Here is a 20,909-nt window from a genome sequence, read left to right as displayed (position 1 = left end):
CAACCAGAACTTACTCAGCTGCTCAGAAATTCAGGGGTTTTTTTGCATAACAGAGAGGACTCAAGTGCTTTCTGCTTTAAGGCTATTACTGCACGGGAAGGACAAAGACTGCAAAGCCAGAGGATGGTGTCACTGGAAATATCTGTCCTCTAGGACATTTCTGCCCTGCAGGCTCAGCAGCACCTTCTCCCTGCCCCAGTGGAGAATACAGTGATGCAACAGGTGAGGAACTGGATCTCTGCAGCTTCTGTGTGACTTGGGAAAACTAGAAGTGGGTGGTATCTCATGTCTGCATCCAAGAATGTGTCGATAGCTGCTAACTGCTATGAGTTGCTCAGTATTTTGCTTGGGACAGAGAAAGGTTTTTTTGTTTGTTTGTTTGTTTTTGTTTTGGTGTTGGTTGGTTGGTTGGTTTTGTTTTCTTGCCTTTTTTTTCCCCCTGGTGTTACATGGTGGGGGGAAAGGGATTCTTTCACCCCTGCAGGAGGTCAAATAGTAGGATTGCAGCAGTGACAGTGCACAGAAAGCTGGTAAGCAGTTAACCAGATTTCCCTACTGTTCTTCCTGCCACCTACCGGTGAGATGTGGAGGTTACTGTGACTCTGAGGCTCGAGTGGGTTTGTGAAGCTTGCTGAATCAGACGCTCTTGGGAGAATGTACATATTTGAAGACCAGTCATTCCAGGAGGGCTTGCAGAATAACTTCATTTCATCTGCTTCTTCTCTAAGTGCACAACTAGACAAGAAAAATGTTGTGCATATGGTATTTTGTTCCAGTTCATTACATGTTTCCTTCCAGTTTTCTAAATTTCCTTCACAGGTCAAGACAAATGCTTTCCTTGCCCTGCTGGGTTTCACTGTCCAAAAGGACTAAGACACCGCTGTCCTCCTGGCTTCTATTGCCCTCAGAAAACTGGAATCCATTTGTATCCTTGTCCCCCCGGGACTTACAATCCCTCTTATGGACACAGCCAGGCTGAGAGGTGTCAGCAGTGCCCTGCAGGTGAGGAAATAAACAGTACTCTGATCGTCCATGTGGAGCAGTGTCTGAGAGAGTGATCCATCTGCATATCTCTTCTCCCAATCCACTGATGCATTCCACCTCTAGGAAATGCAAGCATAATAATACATAACCAAAGGAGATCCCTTGTCCCACTGATAGTATCCCCCAGTGAGCCACAGTTGTTGTTTTTTTGTTTTTTTCTTTTGTCCTCTGTAGGTAGAAGTTTGGTTTTAAACTCAGGGTTTCCCAGAGGAGCACAATTTGAATTGGCATGCTGATGTTGAGGAATTAGCTCACCCAAAGTCTGCCTCTTTGCCTTCCAATCAGTGCATGGAGCACAGCAGCTCTGCTGTTTTTACTGACACTCTTTTCTGTGTGATCTTCCAGGAATGTTCTGTGGAGACTGGGGATTATCCTCTCCAAGTGGTCCCTGCTGGCCAGGATTCTTCTGCACAGCAGGTATTGAATGTAGCATTCACAAGGACAGAAGAGAAGTGAAAAAGTAGAAAGCTGTGATCTCGAGGATTTTTTTATACATTCTCTGTGCAGTCCCTCCCTGGATTTTACTGGAGGGTGTTCCAGGATAGCCCTGAGGAATGAAGCTCTGTAATAAGATTATACTTGGTCACAACAGGAATTTTTCTAGTCAAAACATGCTTTCTGAGGCCAGTAGAAGGACTTAAGAAAATACACAAAAAGTGGACTCAAGGAGTCCTTCTGCTGTGTTCTTCCAATGTCCAGCTATCAGCGATTCAAGAACATTTTGAGCTAGAGTTTGGCTCTGGGGTCACCATGTATAATAGTTGAGTTTTCTTTCAGGTCTTTACCAGTTTCTGTGCTCTCTGCATGGCAGTTGTCATGAATGCTTTAATGAGAACAAGTCCAAATTTAAGGTACCGTTGGATGCAGTCCAGTTTAAAGGAAATGCTTACAGGCAACTTTGTGTTGTTTGCCACACCAGTGCAGGGAGAACTTGCATTAAAAAGAGGCCTTTTTGTTTCTAACTTTCTGTTTGCCAACTAACACGTAAGCCTGGAGACTGCTCTGAAACAGACCAATCAAGTGTGCTGTGATCTGCATTGAGATCCATGCTTGGCAGTGTGCATGACAGCCCTTTTAACTAACTTCATGCTTGCTCCCCATATTCTCACATAAAGAAGAACGCTTCCTGCTATAGAAATTACTCTTTAGGCATGGGGAGGGTGACAGACTGTCCTATATCATTAAGGAAACCTTTGGTCTTTCTTCCTGGTGTAGGAGCAAGTGTCCCAAACCCTAATGGAGCCACAAACACGAGCACTGGTGGCCCATGCCCACCTGGCCACTTCTGCCCTGCTGGCACAAGTATCCCACAGCAGTGCCCTGTGGGCACTTACTCAGACAGGTGAGCTTCTGGTTCTGATGGTGCTAATCTGTATTTTCCTTTCCTTTTTATCTTTCTCTTCTACTGCTATCTACTACCTCCTTTGCTTCCTTACAGTGTCCTTAAGCTGCAGCCCAGTAAGGCTCATTAGATACATCTCTGGATTTATTATAAAAGCCTCATGGTTGTTTTCCCTTGGCCAGGGGTGTAGGCATCAGGGACCTCCTGCTGAACTTGCACACTTGCCAACAGAAAGCTTGCTTCTGTCTCTCTACAGGCTGTACATCGGGCAAGAGTCCAGCTGCACAGCATGCCCATCTGGCTATTACTGCAGCTCTGCTGGCCTCACGGCACCCTCAGGACCCTGCTCAGCTGGGTACTACTGCCTCTCTGGAGCTTCCTCACCATCGCCACCTGGTGAGTTGCCCTAGGTGAATGTCAGTGTCTTCACTTAATTGTGTCCAATAATTAAGGGTCTTGACAACAGAGAGCTTTGAAAAATGATGTTTTTTCCCCCAGTACTCCTGCCCCTGCCTCTTCTCAGTCGTTTAATTTTTAATATAATTAAACCCTGTATTATTTTTGTTTGGGGTATTCATACATCTGCATACATAACAAGTATGAAAAAGCAGTCAGTCCCCCTATCTGTGTTACTGAATGAGACGCTTGCATTGAACACTGGAAAGTGGTGGGTACCAGCCTGTAATGGAAACAGCCTGATTCCCCCTTGTCATTTTATTGTGTATCAGAAAGAATAATTTCCAGGGAAGAATTCCAGGTCAATTCCTGTGGACAATTAAATATTCTCCAAAATTCTTGTTACATACAAAGCAGAGTGTTTAGAAAGCCGATGTGCGAAATACAGTTCGCCGTGGCTTTGCCTGTGAAGCTAGGAGGAAAAAAACACGGTGACACAGCGTTGAATAACTCCAAAGCTGAGATACTCTAGTTATGTTAGATACTGTGTTGTGCCTCCTCATGATCTGTCTTGTGGGATCCCAGAAGAGATCCTCATCAGTTCGCTTCCTTTGTTGGCATTGACCCTCCCTCAAAAGCTCCCTTTGTTGGCTTTGTCTTCTACTTTTTGTGCCCTAGGTGTGTGGGAGAATGGAGGCCCTTGTCCTGTGAGCCACTTCTGTCCCGAAGGAACCAGCTTTCCCTTAGCGTGCCTTGCAGGGACTTACAACAACCTCACCAGACAAGCTGCATGCTTTCCTTGTGCTGCAGGCTACTACTGCCCAGAAAATACTACCAGCTACAGTGCAAATCCGTGCCCAGCTGGCTTTTACTGCCCTAGAGGTAAGATGGGCCCAGGGGACAAAACCAGCTATCCGCCAGGGTGAAATAACTTTTTAAAGGCAGGAAGCGGTCCCTGTGAAATAAACCTTCAGCCATCAGTCTGGTTCTTCATAGAAAAAGAACCCGATCATTTAAACCACAGACAAGGCTGTCACTTAACCCCCCCTACCAGTAAGCTGATCAGCACCTAGAGGTTGTCATGGCCCTGAAGGCCAGGCTGTGCACTGGGGAGGTCAACACGGAGATAAACTAGCAAAGGTCATAGAATCATACAATCATAAACTGCCAAAGATGAAGGAGGTGATGCTGTGGGATTAATAGCCAAGATCCTATTTATAGTCCATGAAACATTCTGTCTTTATTTCGAAGGAACCAGGTTTGCTACTGAGTTTCCCTGTCCTCGGGGCTACTTTAACCCAGACCCCATGACACAGAGCTTGGACAGCTGCTTGCCCTGTCCTCCTGGGCATTACTGTGGGAAGGAGAACTTGACAGCTGCATCAGGCAAGTGTGATGCAGGTGAGTTCTGGATCTGTTTGGCTGCTGCCCTTGGAGGCAGTGCCTTAAGGAGGCTGTTGCATACATCCTCCAAATTTATTGGGATTATTGTATGTATTAGTGCATGGAAAATGATGCCATGGTGCTGTTAAACTTTGGTGATATTAGCCTGTCCTGTATTCCCTGTGCTTATGGTTGTGCTGTGAAGGCACTACATGAAAGTCCATTCCCCCTGGCTTGTCGATGATAACTTCTGGGGCTCTGACATTGCTTGAACTTCTCAGCCATGTTTTGTATTCTCAGGATGGTTTTGCATCTCAGCTGCTTGGACCCCACGGCCTTTTGATCTGGATAACTACACCAGCGCCAACTGCCTCTGTCCTGCCACTGCCACTGGAGGGAAGTGCATAGCTGGTTTCTATTGTCCCACAGGAAGCTCAGAGCCTCTTCCCTGCCGTCCAGGGTTTTATTGCAATGCCCCAGGTCAGCATCTGCTTTTGGAGAACAGGAGTGGTGTGTTTTGGGGGGTGTGGAAATAAAGGTAAATAAAAGTATTTGTTATTTAGGAACTTGACAGAAGATTTTAAAGCTAGGTTCTTGTTAAAGATAAAGCCAACTTAGCCCAGAATTTTTTGTGTCCTTAAGTGAGTCACTTATCTTCTTGTGACCATATGCCCATTTTCAGAGGACCAGTATGAACACACATTACAGGCTCGTAGGCACAGGGGATCAGGATCTTCCGTAAGACTCCTCTGTATTCTCCGAATCTGCTGAGCCAGCAGATGCTGGGATACTGACTGCTCCTTCATTTTCTCCTGTTTCTTTCTGTCCTTTCAGTATTCTTTCAGTGTGTTAAATTGGAGCTGTTCTTATCCTTATACTTTCATAAAGTTGCACCAGTGCTTGCAAGATGCCTTTGGTTTTGCTAGCATAGAATGGGGCTCAGGTGTTACCTTGTAATGTTTGCCCAGAGGGAAGCTGCAAGCCTCCTGCTTTTCTCCCTCCGTCTTGGTGCTTGGAGTGCTATTACCCTTCTGTCTTCCAGGTCTGTCCGTCCCCAGTGGGGAATGTGCTGCTGGCTTTTACTGTAAAGGCAGAGCAACCCTCCCTAATCCAAGAGATGATGTGACTGGGAATATCTGCCCTGCGGGGACTTACTGCAGTAAGTGTCCAGTATTGATCAGGAACAAAAATTCCATATCCCCTAATATCTGAAATACTGGTGGGTGATTCTGAGAGTGTGGTGGCCAGCTTGCTAGGGTGTGACCAGAGTGTCCTGAGTCCCAGATTCTTCTCTAGTTCCTCCTTTGACCTGTTCTCTGAAAGTGGTGATGTATTTGTCTCAGTGCCTTAACTTGTCTGTCCTTAGAACATAAGTAGCTTCATCTCTGTTTCCTTCTGTAAAATTTAGCTAATAACATCTATCCTTTCCCATGGAGCACCATTTGACCTGTGAGTGTAAATAAGACTCCACTGATTCTGTTTCCATATGCACCGCACTCATCTAGGCCCCAAATGGAGCAATGTCTTCATTCTCTCATTGTTCATTTCTCTCTGCCTTGTTTCTGTTCTCCCAGCTGCAGCATCAGCAGTCCCCACGCTCTGCCCAGCAGGCACTTTCTCTGCCCTGCCAGGGAGGAGAACACTTTCTGAGTGCCAGCCTTGCCCCTCTGGCTTCTATTGTGAGTTACCTGGTCTCAGTGCCCCCACTGGAGAGTGCTGGGAAGGTAAGCCTTGAATAAATGACTGTACTGCGTCCCTGCAAGAGATGCCTGCATAGATATTACTGGCTCTTGAGTCTTGCTGTGGGTGAAAGTTTTGCGACTTACTGCCTACCTTGGTTTTCTTCTCTTAACCAGAGAAGAATTTCTGTCTCTGTGGAAAGGCTGTAAGAGGCAAAAGCAATTCTGAGGTGAAAGCAGAAGTGGTAACTTCCAGGTATTTCTTCTGAACAATTAAAATATCATTAAGGGAAGACTCTGGTGTTCAGTGGGGAAATTTTCTTTGAAGGGTTTCAGTAACTGAAAGGAAGAGAGATCAGTGCTGTGTCCCTAAGTGCTTTCCTGTGCCACCTGTAAGTTTTGTCCTGAGTTTTGGGGACCATTGGGTGGTAAATTTCCTTCTTATGAGTTCAGCATCTGGTAGGCTTTGATGTGGATTTGTCCCAGCAGAGGTGTGATTCAGATCAATAGTAATTTAAGGTCAGCAATACTTTTATTTCTTGAGCGGCCAGTGAGGTGCTTGGTATGCCTGGGAGAAACCGTTAGGAGCCTTCTCTTCTAATGAGCACAGCTCAGTAGCTAGTACATCTCGGTGACTAATTTACCTTTCTTCTCTCTGTCTTCGCTGCAGGTTATTACTGTGACAACCAGCAAGGGCCAGTTATCGATTTCACCCTTTACCCGTGCCCACAAGGTTTTTACTGCCCGCCAGGGACAAACAGGAGCACTCAGTACAGCTGTCCTGCAGGAACCTTTGGACCAAGGCAAAGACTGAGAACTATCAAGGAATGTCAGAGATGCCCACCAGGAAAATACTGTGAATCCTCTGGACTTGCTGCCCCAACAGGTACATAAAGCATTTAAGTAACTTCAGGCTTCACTTAAGGATGGTTTGAATACGTGCCTAAAGAGAAATATGTGTTTAAGTACCTGCCCAGTTATGGAGGCACTGCTTGCAAGGTCTGAGCTAAGTAGAATGCTTTCCTATTTAGGAGCTGTCAGCCTGTCATCTGCTACCAATTCTCCACTCCCCTACGGTTACAAGCAACTTCTCCACTTGATGGCCATTATATCATTTATTTCTAGACCAGCAGTGCCTCTGCACCGCGCCATAGCAAATGATTGTATTTCAGTATGTATGCTGAAACTTCTATCTTTGTGCCTATTTTTTTTCTGCAGTTATGTGGTTTTTGTATGTTGTTCTGTTTTCTAGGAGACTGTGCTGAGGGATTCTGGTGCAAAAGTGGTGCCAAAGTAAGAAATCCTCAAGATGGGAAATCAGGATTTCCTTGTCCACCTGGTCACTATTGTCCAGAAGGTAGGGTGCTTTGCTAAAGCATATTTTTTCTTATTTCATGTAAAGCGTGAGGTGGCATTCCCTCACTCTGGTGCCATTCATTTTGCCAGGTGCACCACTTCCCCTAGAGTGCCCTCCTGGCACTTGGTCTGGCAGTGAAGGCAGCAGCAGTTTGCAGGAATGCCAGCCTTGCCCTGGGGGATACTATTGCAATAGCTCTGGACAGAGGGCTCCCACAGGACTCTGCAGCCCAGGGTAAGAGAATAGTGAACATATTCATGTACTCTTGGTAAGGAAAAGTGTTCTACAAGGGATCTTCTTTACCATCTTGAAATAATGACAGAATGCTCCTATACTCACTGCTGCAGGTATTACTGTGTCACCAGGGCCCGGACCCCAACACCCACGGATGGCCTCTCAGGATCTCCATGTCCAGTCAATCACTTTTGTCCTCTTGGATCCAGGAGTCCAGCACCATGTCCTGCTGGCTCCTACATGCCACAGACCCATGGAGAGAAGTGCCATGCTTGCCCAGAGGGTGAATACTGTATCCCTGGGGAGAAGCCAGAGCCATGTCCCCAGGGTGAGTTAGGATTCCCCTTACATGCCTGGTTTGCTGTAGATTTTCTGAAGACTGCTAATGCTGACCTGTTGTTTCTTTTCCAGGGCACTTCTGTCCCAAGGGCACAGCTCTTCCAATGGCTTGTCCAGCAGGGTCATATAACCCCTCACAAAGGCAATCCAGCTGCCTCCCCTGTCCTGAAGGGTAAGAGTGAGACCGTGACCTTAGTGTTGCATGTATTAATAAAGGACTATGGGAAATAATGGTTTATCCCGCCACCTTGGACCACTGTTCAGTGGAAAAATGACTGACCTTACCACTGAAAAGCACTTAGATCTGACAGGAAGCAGGACAATTATTGAATGCTGTTAACAACACTATATAATTGATTGTGGCACCAAGCAAAGTCTTAAACCCAGGTACAACTACTGTGGAAGAGGATTTAGATCAGAAGTCTATTTAAAGCAAGGAAACTATTGGCACCATAAACATCTTTCATGTCTGAAGTAATAAATGGTTCCCTTGGCAACAGGCTGGCATAGCTGTGATACAGGGGAAGAAGGTCTTGTGTATCACCTGATGCTGAGGCTGGCGTTCCCTTAGGGGATTCATCTCCAATTACTAACTGGATTTGACCTTGATTAACTTTTACAAGTTGATGATTCGCAGCCTAGATGTGTTGTGACTCAAGTTAAGAAAATTACGTCTCTGTGGCTTTTGCAATTATGCCATCAATTTGGCATACAAGGAAACAACTAAGAATGTAGCAATATACCTAAGTAGGATTCTTTTGCGGTCAATACAGCACAGTGCAGCAGCCATATTAGACTAGCTTCTGCCACCATTAAGTCATTATTCAGGTATTTGTGGATAGAATAGTGCTAGAAATTCCTCCCCTTCCCTCCTTTTTTAATTGGAACTCTTTTTTTTTTTTTTCTTCTCTTTGGACTAGGTTCTTCTGCCCCAAAAATTCCTCTTCATTTTTGGAGAATGAATGTTCAGCTGGCCACTACTGCCCTACCGGTACTGCTGCTGCCACTCAGTTTCCATGTCCCCAGGGAACTTACAACCCACAAAATGGAAGCAGCCTGTTGTCTCACTGTACCCCCTGTGACCCAGGTAAATGGCACATAAGCGTATCTCAGGGTGGTGACTGGACAGCTTATGAAAATGTATTTTGCATGTTCTTGCGCTTCACCGGTAGCATTTTCATGGTTCAGTGGATGAATGACAGGCTACAGTGTCCCACACCCAGTGTGTGATGTGGAAATGAAGACAGAGAAATATTCAGCTGCCTGTTGATCCTTAGGGGTTCTAAAGCCATGGCCAGAACTGGAGTTGGAAACACTTGGCAATTGTCTTGCTCCTTTCCTTGGTATGACTGGAGTTAAGCACTTCAGAGAACAAGCGGAAAACGAGTTACTCCTTGAATCTAAAATGTATCTTAAAGAGATGTTATATGGAAAAATGTGGGAGAAAGTACTTGTCTGGGAGACTGTCATCTCCATGTTTCCACAGGTACCTTATGTAATGCTTTATAAACTTAAATAAGGTGATCTATGTAAAAGAAACTTAGAAGACAAAATTTCACACTGTGCAGATGTACTCAAGTGAGATGAAAACTAGAAGCAATATGGCCACGACATCATGCCCTGCTAAGAATTAGCTTAAATTACCTTGGGCAAAAGATCTTATAAATTGATTATACTGTCTCCAGCTTTTGAAACAGTATTTGTATGCAGCACTGCATTGTTCAATGCAAATATGATTTTAGCATGAGATTTTTGCCACTTTTAAGTTGGGAATCTAGGTGAAGCCCATCAGGTAGGCTGTCTGGTCAGGCAAGAAGAAAGAGAGGTCGGATTATTCTTCTAGTATAGCCATCTGATTGACGAGTAGATGATTAATTTAGGCTGCATGCCTAACTTAGAGGTACAAAAAAAAGGAAGAAATGTCCTGGTTTTCATTAAGCCTGCTATCACTAGACATCACCTGCTGGTTGGTTTGTTTTCCTGAATCATGGAAATGAACATCCTTTTGCACTTCACTGTACGTATTTTCATGATTGCGTAGGCATGTTATCTTCTTCTCTGCAGTAGGTTTCTGATATTTTCTGCCAGTACTGATGCCAGTGCATTGCTTTCTCAGGGCACTACTGTGCACTGCCGGGGCAGTCGCACGTTACAGGAGCCTGCTGGGCTGGGTTCTACTGCAGTGGAGGCGCTTCTAGTCCAACACCTACGGATGGTCTCCTGGGGAACACATGCCCCAAGGGAGCTTACTGCCCTGTGGGCACTGCCTTTCCACAGCTATGTCCTTCTGGTTACTACAGCAACTCAACTGGGAATACTGGGATTGCGGACTGTCTCCTCTGCGATGCAGGTACAATACTGACAGAAAGGACTAGCAAGGTTCCAGCATTTCTAGGGCTCCTGAGAAACTTTGTGATTGTAGAGCAGGTAATTGTGAACAACAGTTGTCTTGGTGAGAGATGTTAAGTAGAGTATAGAAAGACTGAATCTGCCACTTTACTATGTAAGAGGATACTCACAGTGAGGTGCAAACTTCTGCTATGATCTTCACTTTCCACTCTTTCTCTATGTGCTTTCATGCTCTGAGATGATGCAGAGTGCTGTTTGTTCAGGCATGTAAGCTCTGAACTGCAGCTGTTCTCAGTGAAAGCATCTTCAGGAGAAGTGGGTGACATCAAACATGATGGCTGAGTGATTGTTTCCTAGTTACATACTTGCTGGTGTCTGTCTTGCCTGGCCAATGTCATTGTGGTGCTTTTGGGTCCCTTTTTCAGGGTATTTCTGCAATGGGACTGGACTTTTATCTCCAACTGGATTATGTGAAGCTGGATTCTACTGTAGTGGAGGAGCCATTTCTCCTAAACCTCCCAGGGTAAGCTGTGCTTGTGATGTAAATATTGTAAAATGTCGTACCTGAACTGAGCACCATAAGGTCACCTTTTTTCTTTTGCCCTGCCTCAAACTCTCTGTTACCTTATTACCTTCTGTATCAGGTAAATCTGTTTTATTGATGGTGAAAGTTTTTGTGATCATGAGAGAGAGTGAGGGGCTAGAGACAGCAAAATACACCTGGCCATCTTGCAGCTTTTAAATCTAAGGGCTGACCAAAAGTATCTCTGTTTTTGCATATTGATGCTGCAGAGCAGCACAGAATGCCATCACGTAAGAATTACAGAGGTCAGCAATACGTGAGTTTGATTAGAATATTGCATCTGTCAGCCCTCCTTCTAGGCAAAATACACTAAGAATTTTTATAGATGATAACTCAAGAAGACAGTGGGTTTATGCCACAGCTCTCTGCAGCCTATGAACAAAGAGGAAAGGGTGGTGCCAGTTTCCAAATGGCCAGCCCAACGAGATTTGTTGTGTGCAAAATTCTGATCCCTTGTCTTGGAAAAGAATAAGTGTGCAGCCTTAAAGACTAAGTGATGAATGCAGACTTTCACACTATTAGAATCTGACATAGCTCTTTTGCAAAGCTGCCCTCTGAGTGTGTAAACGGCATGGAAAGATTTTTTGTAACAATGGTGTTTTTTCATCAAAGATAACAATCACTGGAGGACCATGTCCACCTGGACATTACTGCGTGGTGGGGAGCAGCAGAGCCCAGCCTTGCCCTGCAGGGAGTTATAACCCATCCTGGAGTATGGCACAGTGTTTGGAGTGCCCAGAAGGTTTTTACTGTAAGACTGCTTCTACAAACTACACAGATTGCCCTGCAGGTGGGTCTGATTGCACCTACCCACTCATTCAGGGAAATTTCATTTAAAGGATTAACAGATGCTCTAATAGTGGATTTGTCATTGGACCATGTTGCATGGATCATGAGCCTCTTCCACTGGACAAATCAATGACCTTGGCCAAAACTTACAACCTCTTCGTGATTTAGTTCCCCTGTCTGAATGTGAAAAAAAAAAAAAAAAAAAAAAAAAAGTATAACATAAGTATAACATAGCAGAGATAGTTTTGGCAGTAGACATTTATAACATACTTCGAGATGTTATTAAAAAACTGGTTGCTGTTAAAACTATTGCTAATCCTCAGCACCGATCAGCTTCATTTTATGGTGCTGATGTGCTGAAGGCGTCACACACTTGTGGTAAATTGCAAGATGGGCCCACCATCATAGCTTGGTTTCAGCCTTTCTCGGAAAGAGATGAAGAGAAAGCTCTGTGTGCAAGCTGGGGGTTCTTCCCAGGCTATTACCATCATCTGTTAACCTTTATGAAACCCATCTTTTCTTTCCTAGGTCACTACTGCCCCAGGAATACAGAATTTGCCTCTCAGTATCCTTGTCCTCCTGGAACATACAGTGAAGCTTTAAATGTCTGGGATGCTTCCAAGTGCCAGCTGTGTCCTCCTGGAAGGGTCTGTTCCAAGCCAGGCCTACAGAGACCAGATGGACTGTGCACACCTGGATGGTTTTGTCCACCTGGATCCATGTCAAGCAAACCGGTGTTTCCTGGAAACCACTCTGGTACAGAGGAGATTGATCAAGTGTGATGGTTATTATTGAGGTGGTGGTACTACAGAGTCACTTAAAGAACCCGCCCATTTCAGTATGTCTTGCTTTCTCTTGTTATTTTCCTTAATTCTGTGCTCTAGTTCTGTTCTTCCTGGTCTCTTTAGATGAGATAAAGCACTTGCAATTTTTGTTTCAGCTCAGTCTCTGTTCTTTCCATTAGCAGGCATGGCAGCTCCAGCTTCTAGATCTTTTGGGCAGTGCCAAGCAGGAACCTTTTGTCCTACTGGTTCATACCTTCCTATTCCCTGCCCACCAGGTAGGAGAAACACCCTTGTCCCTGCACAAGTTGTTTTATTTATTTATTTATCTTACATACTCGCTCCCCTTGTGCCAGAACCACTAGGCAATCCCAATCTGGTGATATTAGTATTTCATTTCTGGTGTCTCTCAAATTGAGGGTCTTGCTTCTGCCTCCTGCTTCAGGTTTGTACTGTGCAACTGCAGAGCTTGCAGCTCCATCAGGTCCCTGTGAGGCTGGCTTCTACTGCACAGGGGGCTCCACGCTCCCAAACCCTATGGGTGGTGCAGTGGGGAACATCTGTCCTCGAGGTCACTTCTGTCCTGCAGGAAGTTCCTCTCCATCTCCGTGTCCCCCAGGTAGGTTTGACAGCAGCTGCTGCATACCAGCATTTCTCTTCCCAGTGCTTTATGAGCTGCTGAGCTCGTCTGAGGATGTGCCATTGTTTTGCAGCCCCTTGTTATTTTGCACTGAAGCGTGCCTTTATGTTGCCCAAGGGGCAGCTGCTGTCAGCACGAGAGCTTAGCCTCTAATCCGGTGCTGTTGTATTGGAAGCATCAGCCCTAAATGTGCATTCAGACAGTAATTACACAACAGCCTCAGTCTGTGGCCTTACGTGCAGCGGTGGGGGGGAAGCTCATTCCTGAGCCATCCGGAAGGAAAGGTCACACAGCCACGGTGAGCTGAGCACATGTAAGACACTGCTGCTCTCCCTGCACAGTGAGAGCTGTCCTCCAACATCACCTTTAATGAGACCGCCAATTAAATTGAATGAGAAAGACTTTCAGATGTTTGTTTCTTTCTTGGTTAAATCTATAGTTACATTAAGCATGTGACTCTTCTGCTGAGACTAGACCAGAAATAAATGGGAGTTGACCTCAGCAAACACCCATGACCAACCTCTCACAGCCTTTTCTCATAGGAACATTGCCATCTACCTACAGCTGTACACCATTGCCATGTCTCTTACAGGAGTGCAGGATGGTCCCTTTGATTTCCTTCCTAGTCAGCATCTTTTTGGCATCTTACATGAGAGGTGGCTGGGACTAGTGTAGCTGGAAAGCTGATGCATGAAGAACCTGTACTTCTCTCCATAGCCAATTCCAGCAGGGCTGAGGACGGATGGGACAGTGTGCTTTTGGTGTCTTTATTTTCAGGCTCCTTCCTGGCTTATCGCGGTGGTCAGACAGCACAGGATTGCCAGGCCTGTTTCCCAGGGTGGTTCTGTTCTCAGCACGGTCAGAGCTCCCCAGAGGGCTTGTGTAAAGAGGGATGGTTTTGCCCAGAGGGCTCTGTATCTGCTCAGCACTCAGGTAGGAATCTTTGGGGTCATTCTTTACCTAAAGGAGTTGTGATGGCAAGATTTTAAAATCTACCTCTAGTTAAAATTTCAAGTTATGTTTAAGAATGACTAGTTAATTAAATAATAAAAAAATGTTTTCCAAAAATTCTACCCAGTAACACCGATTAAATAGTTGGTAATTATGCATAAATTTAATAGGAAAATAGGCATTGTTTACTGGGATCTTACCAGGACAAAGGACAAGTTGAACAAATATCTCAAGAGGTATTTATTCCTTGTGACATTCTCAGCTTTGCTGGAAGGAGCTAGGAAGAGAGAAGGTTATATGTGATTGTTGCTTCTCCATTTCATAAAGGTAATGTAGGGATAGGTATAACTCAAATCCTGCCATGTCAAAAGCATACAGGAGCTCTGTGAGAAGGAAGTTAGTGACCATGCAGCAGTGCAGAGAGGCTGCTGCCCCTTCAGCTTTCTGAAAGCTGTTGAGGGCAACAAGTCTGCACAGGCATTCATTTAAAAGCCCAGCTCAGTGATAAGTGAAGTTTGTGTTCAGAGTGCAGAGCATGAGCCTCACTGCTCAGATCTGTGTTCAGCACAGCTTTTAACAAACCCAGGGTGGTTTTTTGGGGTAGTTTTATTGTGTGTTTGTGTTTGTTTCTTTGTTTAATGGATTGATGGATTTTTATAAAGCTTTTATCTTAAACCTTCCAGTTTTAGATTTGTAGTGACGGTTCCTCCAATGACACTATACAGCTCTCCAGGCCACAAGCAGAGCAGTTATGTTAGACGTATTCCTTTTTTATTTCCTCTTAGACTATCTCTGTCCAGTGGGTCACTATTGCCCCTCTGGCAGCCCTGAGCCCATACCATGTCCCTCTGGGAAATATCAGGACCAGGCTGGTAAAAGCCAGTGTGAAACATGCCCAGCAGGAATGTAAGTGGAACGGATCTGCTTCTTCATCTTGATGCTTTCCTTGGGAATTAGCATGTCATTTCCATCTGCCTTAGGCTGCTGTGTGTGATGCATCATTTGATACACGTGGCTGTTCTTTTTGTTCCTGTATTTTTATCGCCTTTCCCATTATTATGTCCTTTTCTGTATTTCAGCCTGTGTGGATAGAAGATCTGTCCTGATAGGTGTGTCTGCTGGGGAAGAAAAAATGGCCCTGACAGGTTGCATCTCAGCTCTCTGTATTATTTCAAGTAATTTGGCTTGTCATCTTAGACTACCACTGTTGTGCAGAAAGGGTTTCTCAGTCCCTTAGAAAGGAGGGAAAGCATGGTCTGTGGCAGTACTTGGATTTTTATTTATTTATTTATTTATTTATTTTGTTAGGTTCTGTGCCCTAAAGGACCACCCAGACAATCTTCAAGAGAACTCCCATGGGATAATCAAACCAACAGACTGTCCAGCAGGATATTACTGCCTCTCAGGCACAAAAGCTGGCAATCAGTATCCGTGCCCAGTGGGGACCTACAGTAACGAAACTGGACTAAGAAATCAGAGAGACTGCAGACCTTGTCCTGGAGGCATGTTTTGTGCCAGTGCAGGTAGGGATCATGTGTAGATTAAAGACAATCCTAACTGTGTTGTTTCTAGGAGAGTTAAAAAGTTTCACTGATGAATGAAGTTTCTTTCTGTCTGCAGTTTGTATGACTTTCAAGTAGCGTTTGCTCTGGTCTCTGGGACCCCTTGACTAGAGACTGCTTACAGTCATTACAAAGATTTCTTCCAACCTATCTTCTGTAAGTTTAGTAAAAGAGGCAGATTAAGGTGGGGTTTGTTTTTGAATAGATTACTAAACCAAAAGACAAGTTGCTTGGATTCTTGGGCTTATTTGTTCTTGATTGTCTCTTAGTGGAGAAATGGGTGCATGATCTTATCAGCCTCTTCTGTGAGGTGATCTAGAAAGCTGTTCAGGCCTTTGGCTCTCTGGTAATCAGCTTTGTTAGAAAATACGGAGACTGTAGATCTAGCTTTTAAATAACAGAGGTAGTCACAGATCAGCAGACTCTGAATGACAAGGCTTGTCTGGTTTCTTTAGTCCAGAAGCTGTGAATTAGGTAACACACTGGCTTATTTGATTTTCTGTTTCTTCTCTTTAGGACTCGTGTCCCCAAGTAGTACTTGTTTGCCTGGGTATTACTGCACTTCAAAGGCACGTATACCAAGCCCAGTCAGTGATGAGACTGGGGGCCTTTGTCCACCAGGCCATTACTGCCCACCAGGCAGCAGCAAGCCAGAGCCATGTCCCACTGGCACATTTTTGCCTCTGTCTGGAATGGTTTACCATAACGCCTGTCTGCCCTGCCCTGGGGGGAGGTTCTGCCGAGGAGAGGGCCTGACCAGTGTTTCAGGTGTGTGTCATGTGTACCTAACATCTCTTTGGATTTAATATTATGCTTAATCCTAATGCTGAAGCTTTTCTTTCTTGCAGGATTGTGTTATGTAGGCTATTTCTGTGATGCTGGGTCCACACAGCCGGACCATAAGCAGTGCCCACCTGGCTCCTACTGTCCTGAAGGCTCTGAATCCCCAGTCCCTTGCAGCCCTGGGCACTTCAACTCTGACAGTGGAAAATGGCAGTCAAGAGACTGCCTGCTCTGCCCTGCTGGGTATTTCTGTAGTGGTGAGTGTCTGCTGGTGTACCTGAGATGTGTGGGTTACACAATGTAAAGTGAGATAAGTACCCTTCACAACTTTATCGCTTACAATATTTTCTTAGGTTAGTGAAGGTTTCTGCAGGACGTGCACCAGGTATAAATGCCCTAAACCATTTCTCTTCCAACATTTCTGTTGGGTTCTCCATAGCAGTCTCAGCTCACACAGACCGCTTTGTGTTATTTTACACCTTCTTTGTTCCTTGGCTCAGACACCCTTTCTAGATGTCTTATATATAGTCAGCCCCTCAGGGAAAGAAAATAGCCAGGCAAACAGGTCCTTGGTACTGGCTAGCAGCCAGGGGCTGTGCTCTGAGACAGCTGCTCCTTCTCAGAGGTTCTCCCAATCCATCTGTGCAGTATGTTTATTTGAGGTCACTCTGGTAGTTTAAATTCACCCGCCCCTTCCTTGAGACGAAGAGGCTTTTCCTTTCTCAGGTGGGAAACAGAAGCAGTAGAAAGGAAATAGCTCAACTGAGCTTACACAAGTTTATAGCGGAGCTGGAACCACAACTGAGATTTCCAAAATTATGATTGAGCATTTTAATTGGAAGCCCATGTTTCCTGCAGGCATATAATTCAGAATTGACATTCCTGTCTGCTAAGATGTTCTTTGTCTGAGGCTGAACTTCAGAGAATTCTTGCTTTCTGATGCTTGTTAAAGGTATATGCTGAAGGAGGTTGTTTTCTCAGGAGATGAAGGTTTCCTGTTGTCTTTGATCAGTAAAAGATGGTTAAAGACTTTGCTGTTCTCGTTGTAGGGCTGGGAAAAATCACTTCCAAATGACCATGTTCTGTGGGCTACTACTGTCCACCTGGCTACTAGTCCCATTCCCTATTGCTGCCCATGAGGCTTTTATTGCCCCACAACATCTGCCTTTCCTGTACCATGTGGCAACAGGATCTGTCAGTTACAGGAGAGGAAGGACTTGCACAAACTCTGCCCAGCTGGACTCTTCTGTGAACAGCCTAACAAATGTGAGGGGGCTGTGTGTTGTGATAAAAAGGGATCCCATGTCACTAAGGGCTGAGTCTTCCTCTGAGACTTAGTGGGACAAAAAGGATTTTGAGTGCCGTAGCTTCCTTACTTCTGTTAAGGTTCTGCTAAGTGTTACGTGGATTGGACCATGCAGGCAGCTCCATCAGGTTCTGCCAAGAACAGAAGCCAAAACAGATTTCTAAGACACTGAGACTATCGTTGAAAGTGTAAGCTGAAGCCAAATCCTTCTCCTCTCTGCGGGGAAAGAAACTCAATGCCCAGGAAAATACAATGAAGCTATTCCTCTCTGGCAGCTCATGCATGCAACAAGAAACACAAGAAATATAACTGCACAGGCATGGTTCTACTCCCTAGATGGGATTACTGTAATAAAACTTAAGACTGCTCCTTTGTAGACATCTGAATCTGAGCTAGATTTTTATCCTTCCTCTGTAGTCAGTGGAAAGAAAGAGGCACATCTGGGGTGCAATTCATCTTTCTTATTTTAGATGTCTGCCTTAGGGGGAGATGAATCGCACTTGAAGCGCAGTTCCTCTGTAAGTGCTGTTTCTCTCCAATTACTGCAACAGGAATCTGAACAACTACATCAGAATACACATCATGAATCCTATGTCCTGGGTCTGGCTGAACTGATAGAGGAGGGGGAAGGCTGAATATGTTGATAGGGAACGACATTGCCTGTCATGTCTTGTAATATTTCCTGAGCAAGATGCTCTCCTTTGTGTCGTAGGTTCTGGAGCACGTACTCCTGAGCTGTGCCCTGCTGGGTACTTCTGTCTGCCAGGTACCAACTTCAGTGCACAGTATCCGTGTCCGAAGGGAACCTTTGGCCCCAGGGCTGGTGCCACTAGTAGCTCTGACTGCGAGCCCTGCCCAGCAGGTAAGCAGGGACATGGCATGAGAAACTCAGGGGGCACATGTGGAAAAGCTCAGGAAAATGTCTTCTCCCTTCATGTTACTGACTCCTCCACCAGTCTTCTGTGCAGGCCATGTTATGGAGATCGCTTTTCTGTTCGTTTTAGGCATGTATTGCTCAGCACCAGGTCTTTCCCAGCCTTCTGGATTGTGCTACTCGGGTTATCACTGTGCCAGTGGAGCCACCAGCCCAGCACCCTTCAAACACAGGGTGAGTGAGTGCTGGGCAGCAGCAGAGTAAGGCTAGCTTCCTGGGGACAAGGACTGGACTGTCACAATCTCATAGCTTCTAGCGTAATGTTTTCCAAGTATTACTGCTCTGTATAGAGTTACTCTTGCCTGCTACTGCTGCCCTTGAGAGCTCCCCAGGTAGCCTAACGTTCTGCTCTTAACATCTGCTGGAACATGTAGCTGCCTGCTAACAGCTTCTGGCCAGACCGCCATTTCTGTAGATTGTACTGGAGTGTGCAAAGGTCTCTTCCAAATGATGGCAGCAGTGATCAGATAGCCATGGCTCAGCAGCCAACACTTCCAGCGGCCTTTTTATGCCAGCTGTGGTCTTCATGTAATTTCATAGGCAGAAAGCTTGCAGGATTCAGCTCATACATAACCTTTCCAGAACCTATCCCTGTAGTACTTGGTGCCAAAGTTTGTTTCAATAATATTTTTGCTTTCTTTCTCTGTTTTCTTTTTTTCTTACACAGGTGGAATCTTCTGGCCTTGGTGTGCCTACTAATGACATCTGTCCCGTCGGGCATTTCTGCCCCACTGGTACAGGGTATCCCCTGCCCTGTCCTCCTGGATCCTTCTCTGCTGTCATGGGCCTGGAGGCAGAAGAGCAGTGCCAGCCCTGCCCAGCAGGACGGTATTGCAGTGGGGCAGGATTGTTTGATCTGGCTCAGACGTTGCTGTGTAACGCAGGGTGCGGTGAGAAAGTTGCTTGTTAGTGGGAAAATACAGCTGGCGGGATTACTGTAGGTTAAAGCAGTCTCTTTTGTGCAAATATTTATACTCAAGATTAATTAAACTGCAAAGACTTTGTTCTTAGCCCTCCAGGTTGTCTATACAGCATCTGCTTGGTGATCTCACTAAATGGCGTCAAAACTATTCCTTCTCCCTCTACACTTGCCTCACATTCTGCCCCAGCCTTATACGTGGTCTTTTACTGTTTTCCCCTTAGGTTCAGTTTATTACAAAACCCTTATTTGGTCTCATAATTACTCTTGATGAGCATTTGACCTGGGCATCCTTTTCCCTGTTCTGTGTTTTATCTCTTTTCCCACAAGGTGGTGCAATAACCACTGGCAAGCTAGCAGTCCTAGCCGGCGTAACGCAAGCAGAAAAGTGCTGTTAGCAACATTTGTCCATCTCACGAGTATGCCTTGAAGCATAAGGCTGCAGAAGCTCGGTTCATTTAATTTGTGAAAGAGAAGCTTAGAAGTGATTTCAGCATGGTGTAACAGGATTTAGTAGGGAAAGATTTGTGATAGCAAACAGCCCTTCAATCTACTAGAGAAAATCATAACACAGTTTTAATCTAGCTGGAAGATGAAGCTAAGCTCAGATTAGAAGTAAGGGCTACATTTGGAAGAACTAAAATAATTAGCCACAGGAGCAAACTTCCTGGGAAAAAGAGGTATTTACCAAATCCTAGTTAAATTTTAAGCCTTCCTAAGAATTCCTTTAACTTTAGGAAGATGTGACAGCCTGGCTGCAACAGTACTGGGGAAGGTTTTCTGGCCTGGGTTATAATGAACGTTATGTGATTATAAACGACCCTTGGCTTACAAAATCTTTGAAGCTCTTGTCCTCCAACTGGGTACAATTTGTGTTTTGTCCAGGCTGCTTTCCAACACGTCTATCATGTAGAATCTGTCAGCTCTCATAGCCTGCTACTCAGTCTAGTGTGTCTTGCTTGTGGGGAAGCATGACAGGCAGCTCTGCTGTTCTTTTGCTTAACGCTGTTCCTTTTACACTCGGTCATTGTCTTAAGGACTGGGAATTGTTTTTCTTTAGAAACTGCATCTGCAGCATACAGTAGGACTATGGATCTCATTTTCTTGTTGCTTAGCTTCTGGAAACCATAATATTTTTTTAATATTTCCTCATCTTTATTTATTGTGAGTATGCGTCAGAGGAGTGGTATAGGAAGAGTCAATGTAGAAATAGATGACATGAAGGCAGAGGCCTACAAGAAGATCGAAGGCAAAATGAGACTAAGCAAAAACAGCAGGAACTGAACACTTGGGCCCTGTATTTTGAAATAAAATAGAAACCTTAATTTTTAAAGTCTTTTTCTTCCAGAACGAGAACACTTTCCAGACAGCTTAGTGCAAAAAAAAAAAAAAAAGCTTTTTACTAGGTTTATCAGGTGGGCAGTAAATTACAGCTGCTGGGTTGGGGTAGGAGCAATTGTTGGCCAAACTGAAATAAAATGTATATTTAAAGGGATGTTTCTTAACATGCAGACCTTTGGTTCTTGGTTAGTGCCTC

At 45.0% G+C, this 20,909-nt stretch overlaps 1 protein-coding gene across 7 annotated transcripts in view; it reads left to right on the top strand.

The window, feature by feature from the left end:
• Positions 1-20,909, top strand: part of LOC121058632 (zonadhesin-like) — a 66,803-nt gene that overhangs the window by 23,279 nt on the left and 22,615 nt on the right. For 4 of the 7 annotated variants that reach the window (XR_005814273.1, XR_005814272.1, XR_005814271.1 and 1 more), the window contains 21 exons: positions 82-222; positions 820-1,002; positions 1,390-1,461; positions 2,260-2,386; positions 2,643-2,782; positions 3,461-3,664; positions 4,034-4,183; positions 4,466-4,645; positions 5,208-5,324; positions 5,740-5,889; positions 6,515-6,730; positions 7,097-7,201; positions 7,291-7,435; positions 7,549-7,763; positions 7,847-7,946; positions 8,695-8,861; positions 9,891-10,124; positions 10,549-10,646; positions 11,319-11,496; positions 12,024-12,333; positions 12,463-12,545. Coding sequence is in view for 2 of the 7 variants with exons in the window: in XM_040534460.1 (XP_040390394.1) it covers positions 12,465-12,555; positions 12,723-12,896; positions 13,695-13,850; positions 14,654-14,774; positions 15,177-15,391; positions 15,947-16,198; positions 16,279-16,470; positions 18,232-18,381; positions 18,524-18,627; positions 19,121-19,338 (1,673 nt within the window). In the remaining 5 variants the exon portion in view is untranslated. Of the gene's footprint in view, positions 1-81; positions 223-819; positions 1,003-1,389; positions 1,462-2,259; positions 2,387-2,642; positions 2,783-3,460; positions 3,665-4,033; positions 4,184-4,465; positions 4,646-5,207; positions 5,325-5,739; positions 5,890-6,514; positions 6,731-7,096; positions 7,202-7,290; positions 7,436-7,548; positions 7,764-7,846; positions 7,947-8,694; positions 8,862-9,890; positions 10,125-10,548; positions 10,647-11,318; positions 11,497-12,023; positions 12,334-12,459; positions 12,556-12,722; positions 12,897-13,694; positions 13,851-14,653; positions 14,775-15,176; positions 15,392-15,946; positions 16,199-16,278; positions 16,471-18,231; positions 18,382-18,523; positions 18,628-19,120; positions 19,339-20,909 lie in introns of those variants that run through there. The other 3 variants (XM_040534460.1, XM_040534459.1, XR_005814270.1) reach the window with 2 other exon arrangements.

Source organism: Cygnus olor, chromosome 22, assembly GCF_009769625.2.
Source record: "Cygnus olor isolate bCygOlo1 chromosome 22, bCygOlo1.pri.v2, whole genome shotgun sequence".
Lineage (NCBI taxonomy): Eukaryota > Metazoa > Chordata > Aves > Anseriformes > Anatidae > Cygnus > Cygnus olor.
The sequence above is the reverse complement of the archived record's forward strand: the minus strand, read 5'-3'. Positions and strand labels throughout refer to the sequence as shown.